The following is a 22,340-nucleotide window of genomic DNA, read 5'->3' on the forward strand; positions in this document are numbered from 1 at the left end:
AAACTTTTTTTTACAGGGAACAAACGCAGGGAGGTACAATAAACTGCAAATTCCCCTCCGAGTGCTCACTGACCAGGCTTCCATCCAACTATTCAAACCCAGGTGGTTGGCCGACACAATGTCAGGTGATCACTTCCTGGACAATGTTTTTACAGCAAGATATTCCATCTGACAATTGGTGTTCAATCTCTCCAGAAAGACCAACAAGGACATGCAACCGAACACAGCAGTCCATGACAACCACGGGTGGAGAGTCAGAAATGCTGTAGAAGCACAACTTTCGATTTTTATTCAACTCAAGAAAAGTGTAGTGACTTTAGCTGCACTACGACTAGGTCGATTTAGTGGAAACGCGTCAATTGGATGGAAACCTAGCTACAGAATTCAGTTCTCGGGGAAAACAAACATACAAAATACCACTAAGCCAGAAAAAAAAGTGTACAATATGCACACTTAGAAAAAGGTACAAAATTAAAAAAGTAATTATTTTGCTACGCCGCAGTAGGAGATATTATAACTTTAAAGGTTCATTCTCTCTCTTTGGGCGCTGCAGAGTATAAATAACCTGTCTTTTCGTGCGCAGCGCCAAGAAATCCACATCTTCACAAGAAGAAACATATGCCTTTTTCTTTCAGGATTGTGCCATGAAGGCTGGGGTGGGGGGTGGGGGGAGTCAAGCATCATCTTCAGGGTTCCTCACCTCCGTACTTATCAAGAAGTCTGTAAGGTCGTTCTCCCAAAACGTTTTACCTACGACACAATACAAAGGGGATTTCATAGCCGATCGGGGCGGGAGCGCAGGACGTCACAGCCGCGCCGGCGATACGAGGTGGGCGGGGCGCGTCCACTCTCCGTCACTGATTGTTCTTGGCTTTGGCGTGTGTGAGGATGTGGGACTTGAGGTTGGTGGACTGGGCGAACTTCTTGTTGCAGCCGTCGAACGGACACACATAGGGCCTGTCGCCGGTGTGGATCCGTACGTGCGTGCGCAAGTTAAAGTCCAGGGAGAAGCGCTTCCCGCAGCCTTCAAACGTGCACTGAAAGAAGAGGGGAAAGGGGCGGATTTCATCGATGGTCGACAGTCTGCAAACAGGCGGGTTAATGTCACACCCCACCCCCCCACCCCCCCATTTCATGATTCATTTGACAGGAAGGCTTAGAAAGATAAAAGGGAATGGGCCCAGAATTTAAAACCACAATGTGTCAGAGACAGCGTTAGGGCTGGGCGATATCAACAAAATCATTCTCATGATAAGTGGACTCGATGACAATATATAACGTTATTGAGGTACTTTTTAATGTTACACTAAGATAGCAGAATGTCTAAACTGCATTTGGAATACGGTACAATGGTACCTTTTTTAACACAAAGTAATTGTTATATATATTGTTAGAGGTAATTTGGTCCACTTATCACGATACTGATTTTTGTTGATATCGCCCTGCCCTGTACATTATTAATATGAACATTCTTATATAGTGAGTCGTGATAGTGTTTGTTAGGTGTACCAAATGTTATTATACATATGTCCTTTATCGACTCACAATGCCTTGCAAAAGTTCAGGGGTGTAAAATACCTGGAAAGGCTTTTCTCCGGTATGAACAAGTTGGTGCCTCTTCAGTTTGGAGCTCTCGACAAAGGCTTTTCCACACTCGGCACAGACATGGACTCGTGGCCCATGGGTGTGGAGGTGCTTCCTCATGGCAGAGTTGTCCCGGAACATTTTGGTGCATCCCTGCAGGCGCAAAGTCACTAATTACACAATAAATTGATAAAATGACCAAAATAGATAGGTAACACATCAAACCCCTTATTATTATTATTAATAGGCGTATTAGCAACAGGACAGCCACGTCACCCGACCTCGGCCCAACAACGTCACCAGACCTCATCATTCTCCATTAACAAACTAGTAGAGCCAACTTACTTTGTGGGGGCAAGCTATCGTTCTGGGGGAGTCGTCCTCTTTTATTTTCCGTGGCTTCATCCTGCAAAAGACACGCCAGGTTAAGGGCAACATAAATTCAACATACAGACGCAGGGTGAGAAAAACAACGAGCAACACCCTGGGCCGTTAACGGTGGGATTTAACGGTCAGTATTGACCGGAGATGCGAGGCCCCGGAAACCCAACGACAAGGAGTGGTTTGCAGACATGCATGTGACTTGGTTTTGGGAGGGCCGACGTCCCGCACTAAAAGGAACACCGTTAGAACAACATTTCAGTAAGATTTCTTCTGTTTAGCTGAGTGCAGTCGAGACTCACCTGGCAAACTCTGCCAGCTGTTTGGGGTCTGACAGATCGATGCCTGGGATACCCCCAGGGGGCAGCTTCTTGCCTGTCATGTACTCTGAGTAATCAGGAGGGGAGTTCTCCCCGATGACGTGCTCCTCCACCATAGTGTCATGGTCAATGTCCTTCTTGTCATCTGAGACAGAGAAAAAGAACATGGTCGAAATGTCACGATTAGCGTAATCTCAGTTAAGCCCGACTTAGTTTTCCACAAACGTGTTAATGTGAACCGGGCTAAAGACTGGGACCAAATGGCCACATTGCGCAACGCTAGTAGCCTAACAATGACCTAATCACTGGCATTAAAGAACAGCAGGGTTCAATAGCTGGTGTTGCTCCCTTAGGTTAAACACATCATGCCAAGATCAAAAAACCTGTCCAAGTCCCTCTATAGAAAGATGATCGATGCCCTTGAGTCTGGGAGGAGTTAGAAAGCCATGTCCAAGCCATTCAAACCATCATTCCACAGTCCGATGGAGGAAATCCCAGAACACTGGCAATCTACAGAGCACAGGGCTTTCCAGTAAATTCAGATAAGAGCAGACCTAAACACACACACACACACACACGGAAAATGCTGCAACATACAACTCGCTTAACATTATTCAGATCAAGCACTTCACGCATTTCGGAATGACAGAGAGGCGCAGACTGGCAGCTGAGATGTAGTTTACTTTGAGAAGGGATGTTATGGCCCAGTTCCCTAGCTCTCAAGATTACAGAGAGAAAAAAAGAGAAAAAGCCTCAGGCCTAGCAAAGTCATTCAATCGAATTGCAACCCACCCTTTTATCCAAACAATATTCCATGACCCTAAACAGGTTTATAATGAGCCAGTCAGCACATCACTACTAGACAGGAAGACCAATGGGCCAGACCTCTGTTTCGCGCTTCCATACCTAATCTCTGTTCACGTGGATTTAATGGAAGGGCACTCTGAAATGTTTTGACAACCACCGCCATAGAGATCCATGTGACACTGACACAGAAACACCACACTTACTGCCCCCAGAGCTTCCTTGTTCTTCCAGATTCCTGGCACTTTAAGAGCAAGCAAAATGCAGTGGTAATTATTCATATTACTGAACTACAACAACAACAAAAAACATACGACACTACCATCAATATTAATTCTGTTGAATTCCATGTTTGGGTTCCGTCCGCGATCTCTCCAACATGGACATTACTGGACACTAGGTCTAGAGGTTTTCTTGCAACAATCAGTCAAAGTGCATGAGCCAACTGCCAGATAGAGACTAGACAAACTTAGCTTACATGAGAGGTCAGGAAGATCTAAAAACAACAACAATATCAAAACACAACATACCTTTGCCAGACAACACCAGGGCATTGACCAAAACTATTTGAACAATGTTCTCTAGACAGACGAGTCAAATAAGCAGCTAGATGCAGTTATTTCACCTCAAGATAACACCAGCCATTGAAACTAGGGGTGTATTATTTTTTCCCATACTGTGAAATTTTCTGTTGATTTTTTATTAATATATAATTGCACCGTTTAAACATTCAGTGTAATTTGGGAAATTAACTTACCTTTATAAGTCAATAGTGGTTAAGTGAAGAATTTCTCTTTTTATAAGCGGTTGACACCGTTTTCGCCTGGCCATGCCTAGCTTTGATAAGAGGGTTTTTCCCCAGCTATGGTTGTTATCAACTGATCAGATTGGATCACAATTTGATAAATGTTCGCTTAAGTATCTCAATAAATTGACCTCTGCAAGTAAACAGATAGGTAACATTTTGAAACGCTATTTGGTAACATGGTATAGACATTTAACAATGTTGGCGGACATTCTTAAGATTAGCCATTGGAAGCTAAACTTCAAAAATAGTATTTTGGGGCTGGCAAGAATTGAGCGAATAGAATGTGTTAAATTATTATGGCTACCAAATTTGTCTTTTTCAGTTAATTAACTTGGTAGGAATCTAACGGGCAAGATTACGAACCGTTTTGAACTTGCAGCTTGGTACAGTCCTAACTAATGTTAAATTGTTGGCGTTACAAGTCTATTCTTGCTATCTAAGCTAGGTTAGCTACCTAACCAAAACACCTTTTAAAATTCAACAGGTCAGTCAACGAGTCAATGCAATCTTCACGCACAAAATCGAATTACTAAAGTGGAAATATAAGTATTTACATATTAGTACAATTGGACATACCTCTTCGCAACAGTTAGAAATGTTGTTAGCAGTATAACATGCACACATTCTTCTGAAACGTCGCTACCCTCCCCCCGCTCTTGACGACAGTTTCGAGCCGAGCCTGGTGTACTGAACTGCGCCACAGCGGCCTACTCCTGGAGCCAGCAGTAACGCACTCACTCCCACCCGCCGCCATCTTTCCCCGGCTGAATCAACGCCATTTTTTCGGTCCGCCATACTGGTCCAGCCAGGGGAACATGGCGGCGCCCATCAACACATAAAACATGGCTTCCCATAAAAACAAAAACATTTCAAATGCACTGCAGGAAATTCCGATTCGGTAAACAACGCGGAATTCTGCTGAAATGTACCAGAGGACAACGCCCGTACGAGGCCTAGTTATAGTGCATGCACAGGACTCAGAACAATGCAGGTGGCAAGCTTGGAAGAGCGCACTTTCAATAGAACTAAACTTACCCGATGCCCACATCGTTACTGAAAACTCTCCTTCCAAAGTCTTTATCTGGACCTGTTTCTGTTCCCATTTTCTACCACTGGCCTCCGTTGCACCCAAGTAGCTCTTTTTATTCCTCTTCCCGCTTCCTCCCTTCTTCATCCGCCCAGAGCTCTTCCCAGCGACAGTCACCAGAGTCTGCTCGATATACTCCTCTTCCGCCGCAGGAACTGGGACAGGTATGAGAATTTGGTCCTCGTAATCGTCCTCCCCGGGCATGTCCGAATCATCTTCACCAACCACCTCTTCTCGGGTTTGCACCAATATTACCTCCTGATGATGGTGATGCATTGAGTGTTGATCATCAGAGTCGAGGGGCTGTAAAGCGATCATGGGTTGTTCGTCGTCGACGTCGTCGTCTTCGTCGTCCTCCTCTCCAACAACTGTTGTCTCGATGGTCTCTACTTCGATTTCGTGGAGTTCCACAATCTCACCTGGCATCTCCGAGCCGTCCGTCTCAATGTACAAGGTGTCGCCGGATGCCATGTTGAAACCCCTAAATTTCTCACTTGTTATGAATACTATTGCAGTTCCCCCCCTCAACACTGCCTTCCTTCTTCTTCGAAAACAAACTCCACTCTGTTCTACTCCCGTCGCCACTACGCTTCGGCTACGTAGTCTCGCGAGATCTTGTTAGATTTTTTTTTGCTGTGGGGTTACGCTCACACTCAACGCACAGACACAATTAACAGAAGTTTATCATTTGGGTTTTGATGGGGAGGGTTTAAGTCATATATATATATATTGTTTTAAGAATCCGTGGGTTTTGTGTATCATCTACGTCCATCATTATCCCATGCCTCCTTTAATATAACCAGTGTTATGTGGAAATGTTAAGGCCTTCTTCATTAGATTATTTCTATGTGTTTTGTATTATTGGGAACATTCGTCTTGACTAGTAAATTATGTTACATATAACTTATTAAAACTTGGAAAACGCAGCTATGTCACTTTATCGGCTGAGATGGGGAGGAGTGTTTTGGACGGTCACACCTTTCACCTTTGCCTCTGAGAGGGTGTGTATTTTAAGTTACACACAGTCGCTGCACTCCGTGGGTTAGGCTCGGATCAAAATGGGTAAGACAGGTGGACGGGTTGACTTTGAATGGGTCTACAACGATCAACCTCATACTTCGCGAAGAAAAGAAATATTAGGTAAGCTGCTGTTTTAAAGTGTGTACATAAAAACTGCACTCAGTTGCAACATTTGTTTATGTAAAAAATAAATATTGTTTTACTCTTAAAATCGGATCCGGTTTTACCTGTTTTAATGGATATCACGTATTTTACTGTAGACTCCGTGCCCGTAATGTCGTAACCGCTGAAGCACTACAGTGATTATATTGGCACTATAGTTTACTAGGCTTTGTCAAAGCTGAAACTTTGGCAAATAGAAGGGAAAGGGAGCTGACTCTTCTGTTGTCCAAAGGTTTTCATTCTGTATGATTGTTTAATACAACACAAAAAGGGCTGTCCATTAACTTGTTTTGATGTTGTGGATTGTAAGCCACTTGCATTATAGAGTGGTGTGTGGTTACAGCACATTGAAGGTAAATTAATGTCAGTATTGCCATTGTGATCCTTGAGAAATCAAGGCTGACATCGATTCAGCTGATCGTCGATTCATTTCTCTGGGGTCTATCCCTCCATATGTAAACCATTTACCTACACAGTCGTTTTTGGACATGACAAACAATGGTCATTATAATGATAAGCGGTGCGTCTCACAAAGCCCATCTTTGGCTAACAACACTTACTAATGGCCCTCATCGTTAAGTTTGCATATGGGTCATCGTTGAATTGCGTCTGTAAATTCAGTCCCCTGTTATTGGTACCACAACGCGGGGGGGGAAAAAACTCACATATATAAAGTGTTTAATTTAAATGTAAATATATTCGTCTTATAAGCTTAATGCCTACGTTTGTAACAAATGTAGAAACAACTGACAACATGCAGACGTGCTTGTCCCACTGGTTATAAGGAGCGGTATATTTACATGTTTATGTATTCATATATTTAAATGCGTAATAATAAAAAAGAAAATCCGTTTTAGGTCATACACTACTCCATTTGAACAATTGCTGTGTGTAAATCTAGGTGTTGTTATTATAATGTGACGTTAGCAAATAGTTAAAAAAAAAAAACCTGAAATATGTCACTGGTGTTACCATTATTGTTGTTATGCAACTAGGTTTGTCATACCTAAATACCATGTAATTCAAGAACGTCCTAGATACAAAGAATCGCTTATCACTCGCCAGACATATAGAATGTCACAGTCTGACCCGCAGTCGAACCATAGAAATATAATTTTCCTGTGAAATTGCTCAAGCATCACAAAGCAACTAAATGCCTAAATTATGGCAGTGTTGTATGTAATCACAAGACATTTTTGAAGGCACTTTTTCGTGGTGTCATACTCGGCCTGAGCAATCAAATGTTCATCTCTCATCTTCATCCGCTTATCCGTATCGGGTCGGACAATCAAATGTTGTCCCCATTTTTATCCTTATGTAATTTACCTCCAACACACGAAATTATTCGTTTACATAAACGGGGGCAGGGCTCTGCAGCCCTCTGTCACCCCCTTACTTCACAGAGGGTGGATAAATAGGGTGAAGCGTTGCTTGACAACACATGGCTCCTAATTTATTAATTAAGAGGTTTTGTTTTTATGATCCCATTTGCTTTGAAGTGTCACTTCAGGCTGTGGCTGACAGCCAACCAGGTGTGTCTGTTTAGCTAGTCGTTAAGGTTCCATTACACCGCCCCTTTACGTCATACATTTACCTATGCATTTGTATATCACAAAGTACATCTGTTACATGAGAGTATATCGTTTATTTCAAGGATAATTTGGTTATTTTATAGCCATTTTGTTTTGAGGTTTCACTTCACGTACTTTCAAAAGTAATACATTAGGTTGGTCGAGTTGGCAATCAGTAGGCAACAATTTTTGCACTACCAAATTAGGGACATACCAATTGACTATTGAAGAAAATATTTTCACCATCAGCTTGGTTCAACTCCCGTATTGTTCTGTACCCCCAAAATAATCTTGTTTGTAAACAGCAAGTGTACACAAATAATACAAACACCTGGCCGAACAGATCCAAACATCGTCTTATCAAATCCAAAACAGTCCTAATGATTTGACAGTTGCCACGGTTACCCCAGAGATACTTGGCCTGAAACATGTCTTCTCTGCCCCTTTACGAGTTTGGTATTAGTAAGAGGATGTCTAACAGAGTCTGTGATTGGCCCTAATGTCTCTCTATGCAGATTGTTGCATTTTTTAAACACCCACTTAACAAACCCAAAGTCTGGTGGAGAAATGTTTTTCTCTCAACCTAATTATTTTTCTATGTAATGACCAAGTCTTTGAGAAGACAATGAAACATTTCAAGTCATATATACTGTACTTGCATTGATAGCCTACAATGTATATACCATTGTATAAACATGTAGGCTGGTGTCAGTGTCAGGTAAGTGGATAGTTTCCAAGGCTCCTGATACCACAGTAATAATATTGTCTCCCAGCAACAACTGCTGATGCCACAATAATGATATTTACGTAACAAAATGCTAATAACAGATATGGGTATGAGAGGCAGTGTGTAGTGTTTCACAACCTTTTAACCCTCAGGTTATTACAGAATTATTTACAGATTGACGCTTTATGCTTACTTCAAGATTTGTTTAATATACATTTGAGATATTGGAGGATATTAGGGCATTACATAGATTAGGACATATTGGGATGATATAGGGGTGTTCTTAGGAGATATAGGGGTGTTTTTAGGGGATATAACACTGTTACATGGATCGATCTGCCCAACATGGTCCATTATTGGGTCAGTGAATATAAAACTGTGCTCTCTATTGTAACATTACCTCATTGATTTGTTTGATGTTTAACTCAACATTGAGTCCAAATGTAATTTCACACCTAATTTTGTTTGGTTAAATCGTTCTTTTTTCATGCATGAGCTAAACTGCATATTTGCATTTAACAAAGGTGGTCAGTCAAAAGAACTTAATTTTTTCATGTTGTCTGGTTACTGATTAATTTCTATGATCAGCAGAGTTTTATAACTCACTCCATCTATACCCATAGCACATTAGAGAAAAAAATATCACATATAAGTCGGTCCTTTATATATTTCCATGTATTAATGGCCTTTTAGATTGCTATTATTGGTTGAATTGAGCTGTTCAGTTGCAGGGTCTTAATTATCATGTGGCCAGTGCACCAACAAAGCACTTCTGAGAACCTGTTCACACAAAATGGTGAGTGATTCATTTCTCAGTTAAACAGATGCCCAAGCCACTTCAGCTGACCCCTCTCGATGTGGAGGAGCAGTAGCTCTACTCTGAGCTCCTCCCGGGTGACCAAGCTTTTCACCCTATCTCTAAGGGATCGCCCAGCCACCCGAGAGAGCTTCGAGAGCTTCGCCTTGCGGCTCAGCTCTTTCTTCACCACAACAGACCGATACATCGACCGCATTACTGCAGAAGCTGCACCGATCCGTCTGTCAATCTCCCGTTCCATCCTTCCCTCACTCGTGAACAAGACCCCTAGATACTTAAACTCCTCCACTTGAGGCAGGCACTCTCCACCAACCTGAAGTGGGCAAGCCACCCTTTTCCGACTGAGGACCATGGCCTTGGATATGGAGGTACTGATTCTCATCCCCACCGCTTCACACTCTGCTGCAAACCGTCCCAGTGCATGCTGAAGGTCCTGGCTTGAAGGGGCCAACACAACAACATCATCCGCAAAGAGCAGAGACGAAATCGTGTGGTCCCCAAACTTGACACCATCCGGCCCCTGGCTGCGCCTAGAAATTCTGTCCATAAAAATTACGAACAGAACCGGCGGCAAAGGGCAGCCCTGCCGGAGTCCAACATGCACTGGGAACAAGTCTGACTTACTGCCGGCAATGCGGACCAAGCTCCTGCTTCGGTCGTACAGGGACCTGACAGCCCTTAGCAAAGGACCCAGGACCCCATATTCCCAAAGCACTCTCCACAGGATGCCGCGAGGGACACAGTCGAATGTCTTCTCCAAATCCACAAAACACATGTGGGTTGGTTGGGCAAACTCCCATGAACCCTTCAGCACCCCGTAGAGAGTATAGTGCTGGTCCAGTGTTCCACGGCCCGGACGAAAACCACACTGTTCCTCCTGAATCCGAGGTTCTACTATCGGCCGTATTCTCCTCTCCAGTACCCTGGCATAGATTTTCCCGGGGAGGCTGAGAAGTGTGATCTCCCTGCAGTTGGAACACACCCTCCGGTCCCCCTTCTTAAAAAGAGGGACCACCACCGGGTTCGGGGATTGCCGCCTCGACAGGCTTTAGAGACTTTACGGCCACAGCTCAGAGCGGCCGCTTCAACAATGACGGTGGAGAACATGGTCCACTCGGACTCAATATCTCCAGCCTCCCTCGGGATCCAGTTGAAGCTCTACCGGAGGTGGGAGTTAAAGATCTCTCTGACAGGAGACTCGGCCAGACGTTCCCAGCAGACCCTTGTAGTACGCTTGGGCCTGCCAAGTCTGTCCAGCTTCCTCCCCCGCCATCGGATCCAACTCACCACCAGGTGGTGATCAGTTGACAGCTCTGCCCCTCTCTTCACCCGAGTGTCCAAGACATACGGCCACATGTCAGATGAAACGACAATATAGTCGATCATCGACCTACGGCCTAGGGTGTCCTGGTGCCACGTGCACTGATGGACACCCTTATGCTTGAACATGGTGTTCGTTATGAACAAACAGTGACTAGCACAAAAGTCCAATAACTGAACACCGCTCGGGTTCAGATCAGGGGGGCCGTTCCTCCCAATCACGCCCCTCCAGGTGGCACTGTCGTTGCCCACGTGGGCGTTGAAGTCCCCCAGTAGAACGATAGAGTCCCCAGTCGGAGCACTTTCCAGCACCCCTCCCAGAGACTCCAAGAAGGTCGGGTACTCTGCACTGCCGTTCGGCCCGTAGGCACAAACAGTGAGAGACCTATCCCCGACCCGTAGGCGCAGGGAAACGACCCTCTCGTTCACCGGGGTAAACTCCAACACATGGCGGCAGAGCTGGGGAGCGATCAGCAAACCCACACCAGCCCGCCGCCTCTCACCATGGGCAACTCCAGAGTGGTGAAGAGTCCATCCTCTCTCAAAGAGTGTGGTTCCAGAGCCCAAGCCGTGCGTAGAGGTGATCCCGACTACCTCTAGTCGGAACCTCTCAACCTCACGCATGATCTCAGTCTCCTTCCCCGCCAGCGAGGTGACGTTCCACAACCCTAGAGCTAGTTTCCGTGTCCAGGGATCGGGTTGTCTAGGCTCCAGGGTGATTTTTCTCATCATTTAAAGGGTTTTGAACTGCTCTTAGTCTGACCCGTCGCCTAGGACCTGTTTGCCTTGGGAGACCCTACCAGGGGCATATAGCCCCAGACAACATAGCTCCTAGGGTCACTCGGGTACTCAAACCCCTCCACCACGTTAAGGTGGCAGTTCATGGAGGGGCATTTATATTCACACCAGGGTTATTATATTTTTTAATTAGTTATGGTTTCTTTTTAAATACATTTTTCTAATTCAGTTTTTTAGTTTTAGCCTGTTTTAGGTTGGCTTAATTATATTAATAATATTTAAATATTGCCCAATATTTTTATTTTAGTGAGTTTTGGACCTTACATTTCTAGTTCTATTTTTTTGAGTGATTCATTTGACACAAACCCAACAAGGAACATTTCAAAAGAAACACACTTGCTACTGTTAAGCATGCTAGTGGAAGCACCATGTTATGGGGATGTTTGTGGCATTACTTGTAGTTTTCTGTCCTTCACAAAAATCTAGGGGTGCAAAGTTGATGAGCACCAACTGAACACTCACAGCAGCTTCCAGGTAAAATGTTGTGTATTATTTGAATGGTCGTCTTCAATAATTAACCTTTGCTGACAGCCAGCTAATTCATTGATTAGAATGCACTTACTACTAAAAAGTGTGGTTGTTTCACCAATCTCTTGTAAAATATATGACTATGCACTTACCGCAAGTTGCTCTGGTTAAGAGTATCTTCTAAATTACTGAAATAAAACTTTTTCCTTTTCAACTTTTTTAGAAAGGAAAGTAAAAGTTACAGTGGTCTCTTAATTTTTTCCGGAGCTGTATATTTCTCAATAATGACTATGGCAGTGGACGTGTACAATATGGTTTCCAGTCTTTCCTTGCTCTTCAGAAATGTTTTCATGATACAAGTATTCAAAGGAGGTAAAAGCAAATCTGGAGGCTGAATTTGCATCAGCCATGGTGAACTAAATGAACTACTCCACTACTTTTTTTTCTTCAGACAGTAGGATAAGTAAGAAATACAAGAGATCACATTCATTTTCTATAATCTTGATGACAATGTGGGACAGATCCCCAATGGTCCGCCTGGTCCGTGTAGCGATGCCCACTTAAATCCACCACCTGTGTAAACACAGCGTAAATGTCATTCTTTGTCCTTCTGTTTCTTCCACAGCAAAGTATCCAGAAATCAAGGCCCTAATGGGGCCCGACCCCCAGTTAAAGTGGGTGGTTACGGCGATGGTTCTGACCCAGCTCCTGGCCTGCTACATGGTCCAGGACCTCCCCTGGAAGTGGGTGTTCTTCTGGGCCTACGGCTTCGGCGGCTGTATCAACCACTCGCTGACCCTCGCCATCCACGACATCTCGCACAACGTGGCCTTCGGCAACAAGCTGGCACGGCTCAACCGCTGGTTTGCCATGTGGGCCAACCTGCCCATTGGACTACCCTACTCGGCCTCATTCAAGAAGTACCACATCGACCACCACCGCTACCTGGGCGGCGATGGCCTGGACGTAGACATCCCCACGGACGTGGAGGGCTGGTTTTTCTGCACGCCGCTGCGGAAAGTCGCGTGGCTTTTCCTCCAGCCGCTGTTTTATGCCCTGCGCCCCCTGGTGGTGAACCCCAAGCCGATCTCCAGACTCGAGGTGGTGAACGCTGCCGTCCAGTTTGCCGCAGACTCCATAATCTTCTACCTGTGGGGACTGAAGCCGATCGTGTACCTCATAGCAGGGTCGATCCTATGCATGGGCTTGCATCCCATCTCGGGACACTTCATAGCGGAGCACTACATGTTCCTGAAGGGCCACGAGACCTACTCTTACTACGGCTCCCTGAACATGATCACCTTCAACGTGGGTTACCATATGGAGCACCATGACTTTCCCAGCATACCAGGCAGTAGGTTGCCTCAGGTGAGAGGGATCAAATGCGGTGTGTATGGCAGGGCTTGATGAACCCTATTTGGCCGCGGGAGGCCGTGGTGTTGCCAGATAGTATGACAGCAGAAAGTGTGGAATTACGACGATACTGATAATTTTATTATGATCAGTAATATGAACGATGGCGCGATATGAACAATAGCATTAGATTAGAGAAAAACACCCCCCCCCCCCCGGGTAAAATATTTAAACAAGGTTAGAACTGCAAAATTATATCTTAACCAAAAAAGAAAACGTGCAATTATTAAATAGAATTATAAAGCAGCAAATCTTTCTTTATGTAACTTTATGCAACATTTTTGAAATGCAGGAATTTAACCGTTTTTTTACGCACTGGAGATCAATACCCAGGACCACCAAATGTGATTGTAGATAGTTTACCATGATATTCAAAGATCTCTACAATGTACCAGGATTTAAGTTAGCCAATCACTACAGTACGTTGGTTTGTTGGTGTGTACAAGGCCGATTTGATATGTGTCTTTGGGAAATGATCGCTGGTTGCAAGCTGGGTTGCCAGATGTCATTGACAGTATAACGCAAAATCACCCGGGGGTTCTATACAACCCTGTCAGTAAATCAACCAACCCAAGCCCATTTTTGCCCACACACTGTCATAAAAAATAGCCCAATTGGGCAACCAACACTGGCAAAACTGGTTTGCATATCCAAGTCCTGCCCAATATATCCATTCATTATAACTGTACCCTAGGTGCCATTCAACAATGTTTTTTTTTTCTTCCGTTCAGTAGCTAGAGACTAATTACACAATTCCTAACCTTAACCAACATAGCCCAAATGTTTGTTTTTTTGTCAGTGGTAGGACTGTTCAGACAGAATTCTACTGAATGACAGGCTCTAGTCGTATTTGATGTTACCTATGAATACAAGTAATTATTAAGATAATAAACCTGATGTTGCAGTTAGTCAGAAACCTGTCATGTCAACAGAGTACTCCCTCTCACTGACCTGTTATCTGTGGCAGGTGAAGAAGATTGCTGCTGAGTACTACGACTTCCTGCCGCAACACACTTCCTGGAACCAGGTGTTGTGGGACTTTGTTTTTGATGACTGCATAGGGCCCTATGCCAGGATCAAGAGGGAATATAAGCTTGTAAAGCAGGAGTAGTTGCCACATCAGAACACGTTCTCCTAAAATATATTGCTACCAATTGTGATAACGGGGCGCTAGTTTCAGACCGTTCCAGGGAACCCGACTTAAGAACACACAGGCCTAAATTAGAAGATGACAAATCATTTCTATGGACACCTCGGCTGACGACCAATCATTTGTACGGACATAAGCTAACGACCAATAATTTGTACGGACATAGGCTAACGGCCAATAATTTGTACGGACATAGGCTAACGACCAATCATTTGTACGAACATAGGCTAACAACCAATCGTTTGTACGGCGACCAATCTTTTTTCATGGACACATTGGCTGATGACCAATAATTTGCAAAAAAAACATCAAAATACGTTTTAGTTGGTTGGAACCAGTGACATTAACAATGTTCGTCATTAAAATCTCAGACCTTTGCTGGAATTCTGTTTACATTGTGGGAGGCAGTCCTCCTTCCAAAGTTCACCCGAAGGTCACGTTGCTTATTTGCAGTGTATGTAAGGAAATTAGGAGGATGTGGGGAGGTGCAGAGTTAAAATTAGTATTGAAAATGTTTCTTGTGGTTAGAGGAGGTGTCTCTGCGGTAAAGATCTGCTGTTGCTCTCCAATAGTTTTGGTTCAGTAAAAATATACATATGATATTACTAAGTATTTTTAACAGAAATTCATTAGACATAAAATACCCTATTATTATTATTATTATTATTATTACATGGCAGAGGATTCTGTGTGTGAATGTAAATGTGCAATACCTGAACAGATTGACAGATTGAATACCCACCAAAGATCTATCTTTTAAGAATAAAAGCATTCACAATTCAGGTTCTGTATAGGCTACACTGTACATAGTCTTTTTCTTTTGTAACATCAGTTGACTGAAAAATGTTTTAGACGTCGTAACTGTTGATAGGTGAAACACTCCACTCCATGCTGTAAACAGGAGCCAGATCTAATGTTTGATTTCAAATGAATTTACTTTCAGTTTTGAAATTCAATTCAGAACTTAGTCAAAGGGAGTATAATGTCACAACCGATATTCAATCAAATATGTTCCTCAAATAAACATTTTCATATTGTCACAAAGAACGTCTGCACTTCATGTATACTTTTCTTTTAGCTTGAGCCACCGGCTCCAGTTTCACATATCAAATTCCAGTTCAACCTTAAATAGCAAGGAGGAAATTCACAAAAAAACAAACCACCACCGTAACCTTCCCAATTTTTTTTTTTTAAACCCAATTCTATAATTCATAAAGATTGGATTCATGCATGGTTATAATACACAATGACAAGTCAAATAGACTATACTGTATAGTCACTCTGGGTTTCATAGGGGGGGGGGGCCTATGGCTCATTGGGGAAAATCTGGGCTGTGAATTTACAGTTGGGGGTCTGTTCAATAAATTATCCCTAACTTACAGTGATTTCATACACTGGGGTTGTGTTCATTATGGCACAAAATGGAAAAACACATTTTTTAACATTTTGCAATGGACAATGACAATGAGTGTTTCTAACAGCAACAAATCCAGGTAGTCTCCCACCTTGTCAGATGACTAAAGCACGCCATATGCCATATATGGGTGTAAAACATCCAAGGATAAACTAAATAATATAAAATATAAAAGGCTGACGAAAACACTGTGCAAGTTTCCTCCAGGACCTGCCAATGTTCAACAGCAGTTCTGTATGACTCTCTATAATTTTACGATTAATAAAATAATCACAGTTGTTGTTTTTTTTTTAAATAATAAAACGGTAAAAACTTAGAAAACAAAAATATTTTCTTTTGTAAGACTTAGAGCATACTTAGAGCAGCAAGCTGCTAAGTGGACTGAGTCTTTAAATGCACGGAGAGGACAACAATGGAAAACCGTACAAGCGTCCGCCCGTCAATCCGTCTGTTCTTCTGTTATCTTCTCTCTCGTCCGCGTTCTCCCACTTCATTTTTATCCCTCTGTTCTGCACAGCAGACTCAATGTTGGCTCAACCTTTCTGCACCGTTACAGAAATGTTTTCGTAGCGTCACAGAAAAATTGAGAGAACATTCCTTCACAGCACATCTTCTTGTCCCTCATACTTCCAGCAGGTCCTGCCGTCCAGAGATTATGATGTATGGATTCGACCGATTTCTTGTCTTATGGCTGAAAAAGAGGTCAACATTTCGTTTTTGCACATAAACTGTGTGTATATGTAATAGAAGTGCAGTGAAGGGCAGCATCACTGAATCATTCTTTATTTCAAAAGAAACAGGAATAACGACAAAATATTTGAATTGTATGTCATTGTGTCATCTTAGGACATATTTTATTAGTATACCGTTATGTGCTGTAATAATTTTTTTTTTTTACTATAGAAAGTCTATAGAACAGGAATAAGCATAGTACTGTAGGTTGTCCTGGATAAGAGTATCTGTTAAAAGTTAACTGGTCCCTGATGCTCAACGTGTTTTTGGAATAATATCATCTTTCTGACAAACCTCTTTCCTTTACCCACCATTAATGATCTCATCTTTCACCTTCTGCAATTCCCGTACCACCTCCTCCAAGATTTCCTGCCGGGAAATCGGATCAGGGTTTTCATGTTGAAACACAGTCTGATCCGTCCAATCCAGTTTTGAAACAAGGCATCGATAAACACTTTCTACCCCACTAATTATTACATTTTCTTTATACAGGGGAAACCCATTGAGAGTGGGTTCTCATTTGTCATACCAGAATTAGCAGAAAAACAAGCCTTTTTTGTTTCAATCTTGATGATTAGGGCTTACAGCTCATGGAATTAAAAAATCCAGTATCTCAAAATATTACACAAAAAAACATATAAAACAGAAATGTCGACCTGGGAAGTGGTGTGTCTCATTGTCCTCTTGACAATTCAGGTCAGGTGATTTGGCTGGCCAATCAAGCACAGTAATGCCATGGGCAGCAAACCAGTTACCAGGCACTGTGTGCAGGTGCCAAGTCTTGCTGAAAAAGCAAATCGGCATCTCCATAAAGCTTGTCAGCAGATGGAAGCATGAAGTGCTCTAAAATCTCCTGGTAGATGGCTGCATTGACTCTGGACTTGACAAAACACAGTGGACCAACACCAGCAGATGACATGGCACCTCAAATCATCACTGACTGTGAAAACCTCACACTGGACTTCAAGCAACTTGGATTCTGTGCCTCTCCACTCTTCCTCTAGACTCTTGGACCTTGATTTCCAAATGAAATGCAACATTTACATTCATCTGAAGAGAGGACTTTGGACCACTTAGATATGGTCCAGTTCTTTTTCTCCTCTGCCCAGGTAAGACGCTTCTGACATTGTCTCTGGTTCAGGAGTGGCCTGACATGAGTGTGGTAGGAAAAGTGCACCTTTTCCTACCACACTTTTCCCTTCCAGTCAACTTTCCATGAATATGCTTTGATACAGCACTCTGCAAACAGCCAGCCCTTTCAGGAATGACCTTCGGTGTCTTACCCCCCTCATGGAGGGTGTCAATGAGTGTCTTCTGGACAACTGTCAAGTCAACAGTCTTCCCCATGATTGTGGTTGTGTGTACTGAAAGCTCAGGGAGTTAATTAGCTGATTAGAGTTCTTCTCAGCTCGACATTTCTGTATTGTAAATTTTTTATTCTAATATTTTGAGACACTGGATTTTTGATTTCCATGAGCCATAAGCCGTAATCATCAAGATTGCAACAAAAAAAGCCTTGAAATGTTTCACTTTGTGTAATTAATCTAGAATATATGTAGGTGTCGACCTGATTTTTAATGTCTAGTTTTGACGCATCATCGAGAGTTTTGGGCAAAGCTCCCATTTAACTGTAAATCAAAGGAACGATGAGACTCATACCTGCTTCATCCTGTCAAAGTCTACGTCACCTTCGCTGGTGCTCCCCACTGGTCGCACCCTGTCACAACACCAAAACACCAGGCTCAAATCATCAATCATTTGTTAGAATTAGTGGTGATGTTCGATGCAACACTGCCATTCATTAATCGTGTATTGTTGCCATAAATCCGAGATGGTTGTTCAGGGTGTTGCTGTCAAGCTTCGACCGCAATGAGCAAACGCTGTCATGATTCACACTGAAAAGACCGGGCCTGTGGGCTTGGCTTCATCGCAGTATTGAACTATGTCTGTTATTCAGCTCTCAAGGCCCTTTGTTGTCTTACTGACAGGAAAGAATCTGGTTGTGCGATATATAAAACTGCCAGAAACTCCAGAATGTGGCTGAAATAGTTAGCAAATCCATAACAGAGACATAAAAATAAACTTAGCAGTAAAATAAATTCCACATATGTACATCCAATCTACTGAACGCCTTGTCATCGTTCCACTAGATTGTTTTAAAAGGTTTGGGGAGTCCAAAGAGATTACAAGACCAACCTTGATACCAGTGATGGTTTGTCTACAGAGTTTGCCCTGTCCCATGGCTTCTTCCCCGCATCTAGGAGAGAGCATCACAATGAGAAGACACTCCCTTTACAAAGACTTCTGGATTAATACAGCCAGCAACACAGGCAATGGACAGAATCTGAGTGTTTACCTGTGGAGTTCTGGCCTGGCTTGGGATCCTCCTGTAACATAAAATGAAGGTGGATAATCAGTGTGTTTGTGTGTGTATTACCTTGTCTGGAAAAACAACCATTCTAACCATTTGACTGAATGGCTCCGCATTCAAACCGGGAGTGACTGTGTTATTCGACAGGACATAATTGGGTCCCTGTTAGCAAAATGTTTGGTACTGTATATAAACCAGCCACTGCATAAAACAACGGAGACACCACCGAGCAAATAGATGATGACGCTAAATGCAATGTTCCTCCAATTAGCTAGCTAGCTAGCCAGCTAGCTACTGAAGTGAAGTTTTATCAAAATTAACACGTTTTAATGAAACAAGAGCTGCCTTGTTCTGCTCAGTCAGTGCAGCATGCAGGCAGTTCAACTGGATGGTCAGCTGGCCCACAACATTACAACCTGGTAGATGGTGTTTGGATGAAAAAGATGTGTGTGAAGAATGTGTTGTAGGAGACTGGTTGGTGGATTAAAGCCAATTAAGCCAATTTGTATTGCGGTGGGAATTTGTATGAACTTTCTTATTGGCAAAATGAAAGCCAGGATTGCTGGATTGTTCTAGTAGACCTTCCTCCAACTGTTGTGGTTGTGTTTGTGATCAAGCTTGGTGTGTGCAATAATCTTTAGACATCAAACTGAAACGTTCTAGTTTTAAAACAAAGTAGCGAACTGAATTACCTCCTCAGGCTTCTCTGAGGCTTTCCGTCTGCAGGAAAAGGAAATTAAGGCATTACAAAATATAAAGACAACAATTTATAGTGTAATTTCACATGCTAGAAGCTTATCTAAAACCACATTAAGGAATACTTCTTTGTTCTAATCTTCAATTAAAATTTAAAATCTTAAAAAATTACAGAACAATCCAGAATTTTCCTTGTTAAAAAATTATCTACAAAACACAATGCCTCCCCTCCAGGACACCCATGGCCAAAATTGTATTCTTGTTAGGTGTAATTCAATTAAAATGGGGTCATCGTCGTTCTCCTCTCACCTGCGCGCAAGAAGGGCGTTCATTTCCTGCATAAGCCCCTCCCCTCCACCACTACTACCTCCACTCGAGCGGTTGGCATCGCTCTTCACTGCTCCTGTTCCTGGGGGACTGTTTTCATCCTGAGAATACATCACATTGGCCGCCACTTGACTTCCATTTTATATCCGATAAAAGCCAACCAACAGGCAATCTATACACGGTTTCAGGGTCCGAGCAGTTTTGCACATTGATAAGGAGGGCCTTGTTCAGTGGGGTAAACCACAGAAAAACATTTAAAACGTTTTGGAAAAGAAAACAAAAAAGCTTTTTTTTTTTTTGAACGTTCAGGTTGTTATCTCTGTTTAATTCTTCATTTGTTTCGTCCGACTGACCAGGACTAATTTCAGAATACTAACCCTTGCCACTTTGCGGAGTTTGGCTCCAGCCAAGGCGGCCGCAAGTCCTGAGAGTGGCTGCGCCAGCTCGTTCCCCACTCCCCCGACTGGCGGCCCGCCGGGTCCTCCACCAACCGGCAGTGGAGGGGGCATCGGAGGTGGCACCGTGGCTGGGGGCGGGGGGCCCGGTGGGGGTGGGGGTGCCATGGGCGCAGCGGGAGCTGCCGGCGGGGCCACAGCCAGCACGGTGGGGAGGGACACTGGACCTGGGAGGAAATCGAAAGGCAGCAACGGTTCAGGTCATGTGACATCAGGTCTACCGGCTAGCACAGACTGGATGTTTTGTCCTCAGCCAGGGCTTGCACTCCAGTTAGAGGACAAAGCACAGCATCAGGTAGTGGAATTTACGGGGGGGGCGTTAATGTTTGCACAGTAGGTATTTACTCACAAATGATTGGTTTGTGGTTGTTTACTGAATTTTGTTTTGAGGTGTGCGTGTGTGGAGTGAAACCCCCCCTCTCCCCTCCCCCAAACACTCACACACCAGACAAACAGCATCGCTTGTCGAGGTGTCTGGCTCGGTGAGGCCTGGTGGTACTTACTGCTGGTGGTGGTGGAAGCCTGAGTGCCCAGAGCGGCTGAGCCACCCTCTGACGGGGCTGCAGAGTATGAGGGGGGGGAGAATTGGGGTGCCGGTGGTGGTGGGGGCCCGGCTGGGTACATCTGCTGCTCGGTATGGAAGGAGGAGGGGTACTGGGCCTGGTGGCCGGACATGGGGGCGGGGCCCTGGGCGAAGCTGGCCTGATAGAGGTTACAGTAGTCCTCCGATTGGCCATTGGAACTGGGTACGTAGGCCGGGATATGGGGTTGGCCGGGCTGGTCCAGGGGGTGTGGCTTTACCCGGCTGTGGCGAGGCGGCAGAGGGAGGGCCACAGGGAGGACGGGCTGGGGCATAGGGGGCACGGCCACCACGCCCCCTGCATGGGGACTGCAGGGCACAGGGTTGAACATGTGACCATGGGAGGCAGACCAGGTCCCGTGCTTGGGGGGCAGCGCTGGCTCCTGCTGGGCGTGACCCTGGTGGTGGGCCCGCATGGCGGGGGGGGACAGGGGGATCTGGCGCACCTGCCGGGCCAGGGCCGCGGGCACCCCAGGCAGCACGGGTGAGAAGGCCGAAGCCAGGGAGGTTGAGAGCTGGGAGAGCTGGGTGGTGTTGTCGCCAGCCAGCCCGCCCCCCGCCGCCACAGCCTCCCTGTCCTGGTAGGAGGAGGAGGAGGAGGAGGAAGGGGAGGAGTTGGAGGGCAATCGGGCGTAGGAGGGCGGCAGGGTGGAGGCCCGGTAGTGTCTGAACTCAGTGGGCGTGTCATGGGGATGAGAGGGAGGGGATGACACCTTATGTTGGAGGGTGGAGACAACTACAAACACACGGACAGACGGACCAGAGCCGGTGGGAAAACAACACAACAGTCAAAAAAAAGGAAAAGAAAAAGAGAGAACAATGAGGAATCAAGCAGAGGTGATGAAATAAATAAACCGAGAACAAAATCACAGATAAGAAAAACGAAGCAAAATGCAACATGACCACACTCCGCTAAAAAGCAGCATGTCGCATTGTTGCCCAACTGCGGACTGCACGCTGGCAGTGTGAGAGTGGCTTGACGGTCGCCGGGAAACATTTGTGTTTGTGCATGGATAAGCATGATTAAATAATGACTGGAGGAAGGGGTGATTCAAAACAAACCCAGAAGTGTCCAAGGCAGCACCCTTAGCCGTGGTCCCGTTCATTACGCGACAACGCAACGAAACATTTTGCTATGGAAAATTAACAATGAGCATAGCTCATTGGACAGGGTCAATTCACGGTTCCGATCAACTGTTGTGTGCGTGGCACCTGACGAATAGGACCTGTGTGTGCGCTACACTGGGTTCTGTTTGGTTGCCATGGTCGCCATGCTATCCTCACAGAGAGAATAGGATGGGAAGACATTATCGCTCAGAGGCTGTGTTGACAGTG

The 22,340-nt window shown here is 44.4% G+C and overlaps 3 protein-coding genes across 8 annotated transcripts in view; 1 reads left to right on the plus strand and 2 right to left on the minus strand.

The window, feature by feature from the left end:
* Positions 1-290: 290 nt before the first annotated feature.
* On the minus strand, positions 291-5,576 carry yy1a (YY1 transcription factor a). The gene is made up of 5 exons (XM_010879492.4): positions 4,933-5,576; positions 2,268-2,430; positions 1,930-1,990; positions 1,579-1,737; positions 291-1,037 (listed from the first exon to the last, which is right to left on the minus strand). The coding sequence occupies exons 1-5, from the start codon at positions 5,453-5,455 to the stop codon at positions 855-857; spliced, it is 1,089 nt and encodes a 362-aa protein (XP_010877794.2). The 5' UTR covers positions 5,456-5,576; the 3' UTR covers positions 291-854.
* Positions 5,577-5,688: 112 nt separating this feature from the next.
* Positions 5,689-15,118, plus strand: degs2 (delta(4)-desaturase, sphingolipid 2). Its single transcript, XM_010879491.5, has 3 exons — positions 5,689-6,124; positions 12,493-13,235; positions 14,248-15,118. Exons 1-3 carry the CDS (start codon positions 6,043-6,045, stop codon positions 14,389-14,391), a joined length of 969 nt encoding a protein of 322 aa, XP_010877793.1. The 5' UTR covers positions 5,689-6,042; the 3' UTR covers positions 14,392-15,118.
* A 55-nt stretch (positions 15,119-15,173) lies between these two features.
* evla (Enah/Vasp-like a) overlaps positions 15,174-22,340 on the minus strand; it is a 39,695-nt gene continuing 32,528 nt past the window's right edge. For 5 of the 6 annotated variants that reach the window (XM_013137632.4, XM_013137631.3, XM_034297595.1 and 2 more), the window contains exons 6-14: positions 20,929-21,741; positions 20,348-20,592; positions 19,953-20,071; positions 19,640-19,667; positions 18,933-18,963; positions 18,773-18,833; positions 18,236-18,293; positions 16,888-16,945; positions 15,174-16,535 (exon numbers count right to left, since the gene is read on the minus strand). In XM_013137632.4, the coding sequence (XP_012993086.2) occupies positions 16,498-16,535; positions 16,888-16,945; positions 18,236-18,293; positions 18,773-18,833; positions 18,933-18,963; positions 19,640-19,667; positions 19,953-20,071; positions 20,348-20,592; positions 20,929-21,741 (1,451 nt within the window). In that variant the 3' untranslated portion in view covers positions 15,174-16,497. The remainder of the gene's footprint in view (positions 16,536-16,887; positions 16,946-18,235; positions 18,294-18,772; positions 18,834-18,932; positions 18,964-19,639; positions 19,668-19,952; positions 20,072-20,347; positions 20,593-20,928; positions 21,742-22,340) is intronic. The other variant, XM_020054151.3, reaches the window with a different exon arrangement.

The sequence above is a fragment of the Esox lucius genome, chromosome 15 (assembly GCF_011004845.1).
Source record: "Esox lucius isolate fEsoLuc1 chromosome 15, fEsoLuc1.pri, whole genome shotgun sequence".
Classification (NCBI taxonomy): domain Eukaryota; kingdom Metazoa; phylum Chordata; class Actinopteri; order Esociformes; family Esocidae; genus Esox; species Esox lucius.

What these genes read in the sequence shown, in the direction of transcription:
- yy1a (XM_010879492.4), bottom strand. Translation starts at nt 5,455, where the DNA reads ATGGCATCCGGCGACACCTTGTACATTGAGACGGACGGCTCGGAGATG. An exon ending in CAGCTGGCAGAGTTTGCCAG is followed by an intron (nt 1,991 to 2,267) that starts GTGAGTCTCGAC and finishes TGTCTTTTGCAG; the next exon opens with GATGAAGCCACGGAAAATAA. An exon ending in CCGGAGAAAAGCCTTTCCAG is followed by an intron (nt 1,038 to 1,578) that starts GTATTTTACACC and finishes CTCTTCTTTCAG; the next exon opens with TGCACGTTTGAAGGCTGCGG.
- degs2 (XM_010879491.5), top strand. Translation starts at nt 6,043, where the DNA reads ATGGGTAAGACAGGTGGACGGGTTGACTTTGAATGGGTCTACAACGAT. An exon ending in GCGAAGAAAAGAAATATTAG is followed by an intron (nt 6,125 to 12,492) that starts GTAAGCTGCTGT and finishes TTTCTTCCACAG; the next exon opens with CAAAGTATCCAGAAATCAAG. An exon ending in CAGGCAGTAGGTTGCCTCAG is followed by an intron (nt 13,236 to 14,247) that starts GTGAGAGGGATC and finishes TATCTGTGGCAG; the next exon opens with GTGAAGAAGATTGCTGCTGA.